The sequence below is a fragment of the Terrapene carolina genome, unplaced genomic scaffold, assembly GCF_002925995.2.
Source record: "Terrapene carolina triunguis isolate 2854851 unplaced genomic scaffold, T_m_triunguis-2.0 Scaffold89, whole genome shotgun sequence".
NCBI classification, from domain to species: domain Eukaryota; kingdom Metazoa; phylum Chordata; order Testudines; family Emydidae; genus Terrapene; species Terrapene triunguis.
The window spans coordinates 27744330-27756969 of NW_020664440.1; the positions used below are offsets into that span (position 1 = coordinate 27744330).

Consider the following 12640-nt stretch of genomic DNA (forward strand, 5'->3'; position numbering starts at 1 on the left):
GTACTATGAAGCAGCGCTTCTCAATATGTGGTCCGTGGGCTGCAATGAGATAGTAGTACATGATCTTATTCTCCATAACTTGTTCAGTAAATAAAACCATACATTCAAACAGAAGGGGGGCAGACACACGAGGGGCTCTGCAACTTTAAAATAAGCCAGTTTAGAGATGCATTGGTGTGAGGAGGGAAACTCTCAGACAGGAAGAACAGATTAATCCTCCATGATAATAACTGGCTGTGTTGGAGTTGTGTAGTGGTACAAACAATGCTGAAGTGTGGGTGAAAGCAGAGGCCACCCCTCCTCCTCTATTACTCTGCCCCACAAGAAACCTTTCAGCCTAGTTGGGGACCGCAGTCTCTTACTCCAATCCCAAATCTGCTTTGGATAGTAGTAGTGCTCAAAACTCTCCTCTTTCCTCCTTCATGGTGTGGCTGGTTGAGGAGGAGCCAGCTACAGTGCAACTTCCTGCCTCTAGGGGCACTCTGTCCCCTTCCCACACTTTCTAATCCATCCCACTGATCGTTTCATGGTGAGTGTGACATGTAATTTAGCATAGCATCCAGTTAAGAATCCATTCTCGCTACACTGATGAGAATTAGAAGCTGACCTGCTGAGTGCTTTGGAGTCTTTAGCTGTGACAAACTAGGTCTTAAAATCTGCATCTGTTGCTTTAAAGACTTTTGAAGCTGGAAATAGAGCTAGAATTGGCCATTACTTTGGTCTGGGATTCCTTATTGCCTCTAGGAATCGTGGGAGTTTGTTATGGAGATGTTATGGCTTGTGCCCAGATATTGTGGTAATGGGTGCTATAAAGATGCCTTTTGTAATACATGCAAAGTGTTCTTAATATTTTATCAAACTGATAAGTGATCACTAACCTGAAAAAGTGGTACAAACGTTTCTCTGAACTTTAACAAACGCTGCATTTCACAAGTAAATGACAGAAAATACCATGTGCATTTCAACCCCCAAAACATTTCTAATTTACGCATTTTAATTTTTTAGCTTCATTGAGATGCAAATACTTGAAGATTGGCGATATATTGTGTCAGGGAGTATTAGCTATTGCAGACTGAAAATGGTATTTTTCTGTGAAAAATATTTGTAGGGTGGGGAGAGGGTCTAAAGTTAACTCTTTCTTATATTCCGTCTAAATGTAATAATCTGCTGCACTAGTAATTTCAGCAAGTAATGTAGATGCTACTTGCAGCTCATTTAAAGATGATTGTGTTAAACAACACACACAGTTTTACATAGGAACGCTGTATAGTTTTGCTTAGATTAATGTTCACATCCTGAAAACATCTCTATATACAATATGTCTCTGTCACTTCAGTTCTAGTTGCGATAATACTAGGTCTGCTCTTTCTCCTTCTCTTTCCCCCAGTGATGTTGTTGGAAAAAAATCTTACGGATTCCAGTTGGAGGAGGATGGGGACTCGTAGTGAACAAAATATGTTTTCAAGTCAGTATGAAATGTGAGAAACTGATAGTGGATTATTGGAGTTTCTCTTTTCATAGTGGTGTCTCTTGACTTTGAAATCTTAAGGATGTGCCATTTTTTCCCCTGTAAAATGTCCTGCTATTTATGAACTTTATTTTTAAATCCCTTTTGAGTGTTAAGAAAAGTGATCGAACAATAACAAAGGAAAAGTAAATAAAGAGGCTGATAGTAAGTAATTCCAATTTTTGGACTTTAAGTTGACAGTTAATGTCTTTAATTGAAAAGAACCACCACAATGATAAATGGGTTGGAGGAACTGACTCAGAAAAGATTCACGTAACAATGTGTGCACTGTATCTGAGGGAGAAGTATTTGTAAACTTGTATCCTCTCTCCCAGGCATTGCTTACTGCGGAATAGGATGCAAGTTTATAAATACTTCTCCCTCATTGTTTACAAGCTAAAATAAACTTTGAAAAGGAGAACTTAGGTTTAACTTTAACTTTTTCCTGATATTTGATGGACGATTGTGAAGCTGTTATTGCTGGGAGAAAATGGGAGGATTTATTCCTAGAAACATTTAAAACTAGACTGAACAGAACACTAGAGTACACAGGGAACGGTTCTTCCTGGCAGGGTAGGTATAGTGGTGTTCTCCATCCTAACACAAAGGGAGCTTCTGTTAAATAAGTTCCTTTACTTGTAACTTTACATCCACCTAAGAGCACACAACCCAAAGCCTGCTCCTACCTGCAGCTGGCAGCTCTCCCTTCTGATTAGCATTCAGAGCCCAGAACTTCTATGTCAGGGTGATCATCTTCCACACTGTTACATAACCATCACAGCTGCTCCATACAGGTGTGCACTAGATTACTAATAGATCTTTCCAATTTGTTAGTTATTTTGAAAGCCTTTCTGAAACTGGTAACATATTTATTGGGGAGGAGAAAGTGAATCATCAGTGTAACAGTACAGTATTTCATCACATAGCAGTTAGCTTTTACTTTGGTTCACCTGACAGTCTTGGTGAATGAAGCCTCTGTTGTGCAGAGGAGCAGCAAAGCAAACTTCCCACGTACATTGCCTTGCTAATATGCTTCTACTGTGACCAGTTGAGGGTGGGAGGCTTCCTCTGGGAGCTGAAGAAATGGTTCAGCCACTGATGCTCGTTCAGTTCTTGGCCTCTGCTGACACTGTCAATTACTTCAAAGTATGGTGGTGAGTTTGTAATGTGGGAGCTGTGCAGGGGCCTACCAAACATCCATTAAAAGAGAACAACTTTTAATACCTACTGAACTAAACTGGATTAAAACTTATTCCAGATGAAAGGTCCATAGTTCATTAGCAATATCCTGAAGCTCCCAGTCTCCCCAAATGGTAAGGTTTCCGCCTTCAAGAAGGAGGACAGTTGTCTGACATTCTTAAAATGTACACAGCCAGGGTTCTCTCTGGACAAATAGGTAAAATCTCTTTACACACTTTGCAATCAAGTGCTTTGCCCTGTTAAATGAACAGCTCCCATTAACTAAGACTGTGTCTACACTGCCACTTTCAGCGCTAAAACTTCAGTCGTTCAGCGGTGAGAGAAAACACACCCCTGAGCGACAAAAGTTTTAGCACTGAAAATCACCAGTATAGACAGTGCTTTGTCTCCGGCGAAAAAGCTACCACAGCTCATTCGGGGTGTGTTCTTTTTTTTTTTTTATCGCTGGGAGAGCTCTCCCCCGGCGATAAAGTGTGTCTACACTGCCCACATCACAGCACTGCTGCGGCCACACTGTAACATGGGCAGTGTAGACTTACCCTTAAATACAAACAAGAATAAAATTTAACTACATCCAAATTCACTTTTAAATGTTTTTTAATATAAAATCATGTAAGTAATTATAATTCCGGGGCCCTCCCACTAAAGATGGGGAATCTTATAAAATTACAGAAAAACACCCTTGCAAAGTCAAGTACTTTAAGTTTCCATGTGTAAAGATATGGGGAATTTTTTTTTAAAAAAATACCTAAGTCACTTATCAGAGGGGTAGCCATGTTAATCTGGATCTGTAAAAAGCGACAGAGAGTCCTGTGGCACCTTATAGACTAACAGACATATTGGAGCACAAGCTTTTGTGGATGAATACCCACTTCATCAGACGCATGTCACTTAGGAACTTTTGAGAACTTTACTCGGCTTTTAATTAGGGTTGGGGTTTTTTTTCCATTGTGTAGATAGTTAGCAGAGTTGGAACCCAAGTCCTGCAGTTCCAGAGCACAGATCTCTACCATTTGAGATGTAGCGGCAATGGCGCTAGTTTGGAATTTTTAGATGGAAATTCCACAAAATTGAAATTTTTTTGATTTTTCTAATTTTTTTATTTTTTTACTTTGTCAGGAAAATCAAAACAAAATATTTAGTTTCAGGTTGATTCAACCCTCACTGAAATGCTTTGGCTTGTTGAACTGAAACATTTTGCTTTGAGATAGTTCAACATTAAATTGTATCTAGCAAGGATGCAGCAGTACCTCATGGGAGTTGTAGTTTGGGTGCTTTATGCCCCAGTTCTCTCCTGTGGGCTGGGCTCGGCTCCTTGGCTGGTTTATACCTCCCTTGATGTACCGCAATCTCCCCTCTGACCAAGCTGCATGGGGTATCGTAGAAGTCACATGACTGCCGTTCATCACATCAGTTTGGCCAAAGAATGAGAACATGAGGCAGGCACCTGAACTACATTTCCCATAAGCCACTGCAGTATCTGAGGCAGATAAAGTTGAATGTTTTGAAACAAAATGTTCAACATCTCTAAACTGATATTTTTTGGAACTTTGTTCCATAAAAAAATTAGGTATTTTGCACAAAAATGTCAAATTATCAGAATTTCCGTGGGATGGAAATTCCAATTTTCACCTAGCTCTAAGAATCAACCAGTAGCAGAAGTAGATTGTTATTCTGTAGCTGAACTAGCCCTTAAAGGATGTGACAGACATTTGGCCAGTGCATTATGCAACTGGTTGAGAGACAATGGTGGGAATTGGGTTTCCTGGGTTCTCTTCATGGCTCTGGGAACAGCATGTGGTCTACGGGTTAGAGCAGTGGTTACAGAAGGCATATGGATTTGGCACATTCATTCTAAAAGGCAGTGTGACTGAGACTTGCTTCTGTCGTATTAGATACCTGACTTCTCGTCTCTGCCCTGCCTGATGGGACCTTGTGCAACCTCTGTTATCTTATTTGGAAAATGGGTGAAGGTTACTTGCTTATCTCCTAAAGTAGGGGTATGAGGCCTTGGTTATTAAGGATTGTGAATTATATAGAAATATTAACACTTAGTTTATGAGGAGACCAGAACTTGTGGCTTCCAGGTCAGTGAATGTCCTTTTGGTCTAAGGGTAGCTAACAAGGAGTCTTTCCTACTATACGGGCAGGCATGACACGGCTGCCAAATGCTTAGATGTCATACAAGTTGATGGTACTTAGCTGGTGGTTAAATGCTCCTTGAGCCATGGTTACATCTTAAGGCTGAGAAGAATACTTTGAACATTCTGTTTTAAACTAAGGCTTTCTTCAGTTTCTTAGGAGAACTTTATAGTTAATTGTTTAAATAACAGTATCTGCATCACAGCCTGAGTTCAGTCACTAGCAAGGTTGTGTTTAATTTGTCCTAAGTTAGCACAACTCTTCAAGTTGTCATAGTAGCTGTTTTTAATTAAAATGTCACTCAAAATACATTGTGCAGGAGTATTTCAGTGCATCTCCAGGTTCCTGTGCTGAAACACCCCATCTTTCTACTATGAGACACAACTATTATAATTACCGTATGTTTGATTATATAATAAGTGGTAGTTCTTAAATGGATACATAGCATTATTAAACTGGAACTGAGCTAAAGTAAATATTTTGGATAAGTTATTTAGATCTTTTGTTTACCTTCAGTCCACTCCACTGGATAAGACTTGCAGTGAGTATAAATTGGAGACCTGTAGTTTATTCCCAAATCTGTGAATGACTCACAATGATCTTGGGCAAGTCACTTAAACTTTCTGTGGCACAGTTTTCCCATCTGTAAAAAGTGGATAATATGCCCACTTGTTTATATAGTGCTTTGATATATACGGAATTCTTATGATCATATTCATTTTCTAGGATAAGTATTAGACAGATACAGATAGGGACTCAATTTCACCATTGGATAATCTTTCTTGGGAAATTTTCCAAGGGCTCAGAATAAAGCGCTCTCCTGTTCCTGTATGACGTGTGAGGACTTTAGTCAGAGCTTATGTGTTCCAGATGGAGGAGATACTAGCAAAACAGGTTTCCTACTGTTAATTGGGGTGTCATTCTGAGAAATCTAATATATAAGGCTCAGCCTGTCCTTTAATTTTATTAATGGGGTTTCGGTACTAATTCCAACCATAGCCAGTGTTCAGCACTAGGAAATTTAGTGACGTGAACATTATGTTGGCAAAGGGGGAGCCTGATTGGTGTGAAAATTATTAGATTAGCCAGCATGATTGTCTGGGAGGAGGAGAGAGTAACTTATGTGTTCCAGATGAGTGACTGACTTTCACAAATCCAATTTACAAACAGGAAATGTAATTTAATTTTGTTTCCTACCTCAAACATCATTTTGTCTAACTCCCTGATAACCTACTCTGAAACAGCGCATACTCTGGCAAGTGCAACATGAGAAATAAAATAATAATTTCGGTATTTTATCAGAAATGTAAATAACTATCACTTGTTCAGTTGTATACCTTGCCAATGTAAATGCATTTGGTATATTCAGAATTAAAGGGAAAAGGGAAAAAAGAGGAATGAGAAAATGAATAGGGAAAAAGGTATTTATAACTTTTCCTTTCTAGCTTTTATTTTCTGCCTGCTAGGAACTATCTTTCATAGTGGAAGGATACATTGCATAACTCCAAAACCGTTCGCTTAAAAGAAATGTAAAATTTATGAGCGTACTCTAATAACAATAAACCACACTAGATCATGTAGGCTCTTGTATCATGGCTGAGAGATTGATTGTAGACACTGCACCTGAGATATTCTAATAGCCTACTATGCATACCGTGTCATGGCTTACTGCTGTAGTGGCACTCCATAAATACTTATCAGCAGCAAACTAGAGTAATAATAAAAATGTATACTTTAAAATTAATACAAATTGTGAACACCAGGTAGGGTAGATGGTTATGGATTATTGTGACATCACTTGCAAAGATGTCTTAAATCATCCCGTACAATAGAATTTTGTATTTGTTTCCATCAACATCTCTGCTAAAAGTATAAATTTGCTTTTGCCTTGTGTTTTATAAGGCTGAGTATCTTCAGTGCAATTACCAATTGTGGTCTTGGAGTCATGGTAGATATATTAAAACACAGCAAACTTGTTTTAAGATGGTGCATTTAGGATTTATTTTAAAACAGAGATGTCTTATATTATATGTGCAGGAAAACTTATTGTCCTTCAGAAAACAGATAATTTGTCTTATATCTGCTCTTGCTACGATACTGGAGCTCTGATCATGTAAACAAATTCTACTCTGAATCATTTTAAGTTTACCATTTAAAATAATCTGCTGGTAAATATGGGCGAAATGCCTCTCTTTAAGGCGTTCTTTATAGCCTATGAAAGAGAAGAAGCTAGCCAAGTCCTTTTTAAAACAAATCTACAGTGAGCAGCTCTCTTACATCATTTTGCTTTATTGGTTCTGTTTAAATTTTGTCTAGAAATGTTGAACCAAGGTTTACGCTATGCAATAGCTTTGAACTTTTGGTGGTTAAAGTTATTTTAGAAACATTAGTGCTATGCAGGAGTGTTGAAAGGCTTTCAATTATTTTAAACATCTGTCCTGCAGAGCCAAGATTTTTTGTCCCAGTAAAGTGAGATTCAAAGGAGCCAAGAAGCTCGGACACCTTATAAGGAGATGAAGTGTGTAGTCATCTGCAAAGTCATATTCGTGTCTCCCAATTCACACTGTAAACACTTTTTCAAAGTATTTTTGAGGCTCACGATTTGGTGGAAACTCAGTGCAAATCTATAGGATAAAACCAATAAAGTGAAAATTGACTAAGCAGTGAGCTTGTATGTTAACTCAGAATGACTCTTCTATTTTGTTTGGTAAGCGCGGACTGGCAGACAGCTGCTTGTCTCTCCGCAGCACAGTGCCTTGTCAGTACAGTGATTGTGGCAGCTGATGCTAAAGAAGTGAGCAGGAGGAGAAGGAATTTGAATAAAAGGAAGCAAAGGGGAAATCGAGGTGCACATCCAGTTGCCTCACTTGTGTCTGCAGAGGATCCCTTTGGAAGATGAACTGGGGTGCAATGAGAGGCTGGCAGTATGGAATGTCATGCACCCCCTGTGCAGTGGTGTCCAGGGGCAGAGGAAGGGTGAGACTGATCCTTACCTTGCAGTTAAAGGGGCACTTTGTAAGGGCCAGCTGAGGCCATTGCTGCTATTGGGCTGAAGTAGTGACTGCAGAGCGACTCCGAGGCTGATCCGTGGTTTGGGGAGAAGGATTACCCCCTTGCCTATCTGCTCAGCATTCTGCCCACCAACTTGGGCTGTGCGCTGGGCAGAGGGTTCCCCTAAAGACAGGATTGCAGTCTGGGAGGAAGTGCTGCATAGTCATTAAATGTGAGGCTCCTAGGCAGGAATAGACTATAACAAACTCATTGGCTAACCCTGGCTTAGTCACTTTACACCCAAATTGTCATAAATTCCCCCTGATTTTGGGCGCCCAGCTTGAGAGACTTTAGGCATGATATTCCAGGGTTCCGTTAGCTTTTGTGATTTCCAAACACTTATTTTGTGGAATTGGTTTGCTCCCATGTCACCTCAGCATAGGCTCTCCTGGCCTCCTAACATATGACTTTATCTTCATCTTAAAGCTTTGCCTTGTGTGCATTATACAGTCTGAGAATATGTGCTTACAACCTTAGTAAAGATTTTTGGTTTCCAAATGAACGTTGAGTGAGTTGTGTAGTTAAAACAGCAACCAGGATAGGTTTTTTCCTGCCTCAAAGCAGAAAACAGATTAATTTGTAAGCCCTCTTAAAAAGAGCCTATGCTTTGGCCAGCAATTTGTGGGTCAGGTTGAGCCTGATGGAATTTGAGCAGCTTGGTTGTAAACTCTTACAAAGACTGTACACAATATCAGTTTGACTCTTTTGAAGTTTGCACAGTGGGACTGGTTGACCCAGACCTGGAACGTACTTTACCTACCCCTACGCTCGTCATTCAAGTGTTGGCAATTGGCACTGGCTCTCTTCTGAGGCTGATGCTCATCCTGTAAGCAGAAGAAACTGTGTTGCTGCTCTTTAGAACTTATTTATAGGTATTCTTTTGATTTAAAAATATGTTCTCTAAAGAAGTGGGTATGAAATATGAAGATGCTTTGAAGGGGGGGAGGAGGTGTCAGGTTCTGTTGTCCAATCCAAAATGTGTGTGGTTTTTGTTGTCATCCATTTTGAGTCTTCAGTCCCAGTACGCTTGGGCACATAATCTGCAGCCAGGGATATAGAATATAATTTGCCTATTGTATGTTCGCTTAACACTTTTAAAGTTACTCATGAACTACGGGTGGAAAATTCCCCAAGATGCTCAGAAACCTAAAAGTTAGAATCAAAGAGCACTGTGATATATATTTTTAAAATTTAGAACGTTTTGTAAAATTGCCCATTTTATTGTTGTCCTCTTTCCTGCTCCTGTCTTGACTCCCCTCTCCCCCCTCCTCCCCCCAACAGTATGCTTTTCCCGACTCTCACAGGGAATTTCTCCCTTTCCTCTTTAATTGGAGTGTGTCTGATTTATTCCACGGGGCTTAAATTAAAAGGAAACTCAGCAGTAGGGGAAGGACTGATGGGGTTGAAAGCAGTTGTCAGACTCGTCAGTGCAGGCTCATTGGGCACCATTTTTTAGCTTTTTTAAAAGTGGTTTGATATAGAACAGCAGCAGTGGTGCCTCGTTACTGCCAATTGTAGTTACTGCCGTAGATGTCCGCCTGTGACTGGTAGAACGGCTGCAAGTGTACTGCTGCAAGCCTTGCCTTGTAATAAGGGATCTGCCCCCAACAAGGCAAGCAGCTGCTCAGATGGAGAAGATTGTTGCTGTTGCCCTGGGCAACCTTAGTATGAGTAGTAACATTGATGCTGCTCAGTAAAATGTAGAGAGAACTGAAAACTGCTGCTGAGCAGCAAAGCTGGCACGTCTAGCAATCCTTGGAAAACTTAAATGTCGCCTCCTTCCCCCTCACACCCACCTCGAGGGTAGACGTTCTTCCCTCTAAGGCGATAAATATGAGTTAAAACATGTAGCAAATTTCGGCCTGGATTTTCTGAAAAATCTCTACCAATATAAAGCCGGTTTGTCTCCAGCCATGAGAATTCTTATTACCATGTGGAATTCTTTTCCCTGCAGATGCAGGGAGGCCGTATCAATATGGCAATAGCATTATCTCCTTCAGAGTCTCAGTTAAAAATAAGCCAAGTGACAATTTAATTCGCTAAGTGGATATTATTATCTACATCCCTCTAAGGTTGCTGAGAAAGGTAAAATGTCTGAGTTTGAAAAATGAACTAATTTTGGACCTGATAAATGCATGTGTTCCAAGTGATTTGTTAGCTCTGAGTTTGGTCAGTAAGAAACAGCTCTGCCTTTTAAAGAGCTAAGGAGCTTTATTTGTAGGGCAGTGGACTGGAGTGATCTTAAGCTGCTTTACTGTCCATGGGAGAGAGATTGACCACAGGTTATCGTACAGTATTAAATGGATGCTCCTAATGAGAGTAAATATTTAGGCTTGTGGCTTTTCTATGATTTATGAAGAAGGCTTGAGGGATTTTTAAGGGCTTCTGTGACTGACCCTTGGGTGCATGGGAGCCAATGGGTTCCCACCACCAACTGGCCAGTCAGGTAGGATGATGCTTCCCCCCCTCCCCCCCCCCCCCCCCCCCCCCCCCCCAGCTATCCATATCCCAAGACTCATGAGGGAGCTGGACTCCTGCAATAGGAGGTGGGGGGGAGATGGGTATCCTTAAAGGAGCCACAGCCCTCTTCCCCTGCCAATCCAGCCAAAGCCCATCTGCCTCTAAGGCTGCAGGAGTGCATTTTTCCCCAACAGATTTTTCTTTAAAACTTTTTTCATTATATTTCTACTCTGTGGAAACTGGAAGGTTGACTGAAGAACTAGTGGATTGACACCATCCCAAGAGTCAAGAGGGGGACAGTTGAAAGGAAAAGATTTTAAGTCATTCCTTTAAACTCTTGCACCTGTCTATCTTCAGGGTCTAAACATTTGCTTATGATTAAACACCCTTGCCTCTTCAATTAAGGTGCAAGAGTTTAAATATCCCTGAGATCTTTCAGAGATTCTCCAGGAAAACCAGGAAGATGGAATTTGTCATTCCCGATATTTCTGATCTTAAAATTAGGCAAGAAACATTTTCAGGATGCCTTTTTACATCCTAGAGAAGACAAAAGCACAAAGTCAATTTTTAAATCTTTTTTTGGGGTCGAATTTAGTGTAAAATAGCTTGGAAGAACAGGCAGAATTGTAAACGAGCAGAAAAATTGGCACATTCTTTTTTGAGGTGGCATTGTCTAGATTGTTTCCATAGCAATGGAAAAGGCCATCCATGTAAGGAGGAGCTTACCCTTTATTCAGTAGCGTGCAGCTTACAGGCCTGATCTGTTAAAGTGTTGAACATCCTCAATTGTAAATGATATCCACAGGCGTTGTGGGGTACTCAGCACACCTGAAAATCAGGCCCTGCGTTTGTTTTTTCAGTCTTTCCAGTTAACTGTACTTTCAAGACCGAAAATGGTTCAAACCTAAATCTAATGAAATCATTTAGATATGTGTGAATGCACCAAACTATTGACATGGTTCAATTGTGGGATTTTAGTGATGCCTCAGAAGGTGAAAATGGATACAGGGCTACTTGTCCTTCAGCTCAGCTCAGAGACACAACTTAATGATGACAAGAACTAAATCTGAGGCTAGTGCCCCTGTGAAGTTCTTGTTCCTCCACATTACTCATTTTTTATATAAGTAGTTTTTATAATAATCATGCTTGACCCGATCGTAAAAGAAAACTAGTACAGTCAAAACCATAGTAAATGACTTACAAAGTAATAAAAAAAAAAGTTTTATTCAATACTAATAATGCTTATTTTGGATTACAGGACAGAAAATTGACAAAAGTAGAGAGACAGAGATTTAAGGAGGAAGCAGAAATGTTGAAAGGTCTTCAGCATCCAAACATTGTTAGATTTTACGACTTCTGGGAGTCCTGTGTAAAAGGAAAAAAATGTATAGTGCTGGTTACTGAATTGATGACCTCTGGAACGCTAAAAACGTAAGTACTGTGCACCTGGTGACGCATCTCAGAATAGCTGCAGAAATTCTTAGAAAAATACTAGTTATAGACTCTCTGGGGGGAAAAAGGCATCTCAGGACCAAAAAAATGATCTGTTCTCTCCCTTCAGTCATTTGTCCCCATGTTTGAACTCTGTTGATTTGAAAGCAGAATTTCAGCACCTTTTGCTTTTTCCCCTGAGCTACTGTTTCAGTTATGTAACTATCAGCAGTTCTCGCCTTTGTTTTCTATTCTGCACATGAAGCTCTGTCTGAATTTGTCGGGTTGTTGTTGGTAGTGGTTTTGTTTACTTGTTTTGGTTTGGTTTTTTTGGGGCGGTGGTTGGTATTTGTGGTTTGCATTACAAAACTGCAATAAAATAGTTCTTTAGCTGGAGGGGTTCATTTTTTGATGCAAGAGCTGCTCCAGGTTATCTCCTAAACAGCACTAATTAATAGCTTATGGTACTGACACTTGTTCAGTTGGTTATAAAGCAGTTGGCACAAACTTCGGAACAGATTTTCATCCCCGATGGGAGTAATACACATCACTGCACATCTCCAACGTGCCACTCTGCAAGTGCAAGAAGCAGGTTTTGAGTTCCTCCAAAACATACCCTCCATATCTACAGTCAAGATGTGTGTGTTAGGCTAATGGTATAAATGCAGGTCTGCAGTACAGAGATCAAAAGACTTCCATATTGTGCTAATCTGAATACATAAAACATTTATGTTCTAGCATAGGTCTCTGCATAAAATGAATTGCTTTACTATTAAACTTCCATACGTCTGAATATTGGTGGTATTCTTACCAGGGAAGCATGATACAATAATTAACTTCCTCCCAAAA

At 40.1% G+C, this 12640-nt stretch overlaps 1 protein-coding gene across 1 annotated transcript in view; it reads left to right on the forward strand.

Annotated features, from left to right (window-relative positions):
• Positions 1-12640, forward strand: part of WNK2 (WNK lysine deficient protein kinase 2) — a 171345-nt gene that overhangs the window by 48800 nt on the left and 109905 nt on the right. The window contains exon 2 of the mRNA XM_029911187.1: positions 11619-11791. Coding sequence (XP_029767047.1) covers positions 11619-11791 — 173 coding nt within the window. The remainder of the gene's footprint in view (positions 1-11618; positions 11792-12640) is intronic.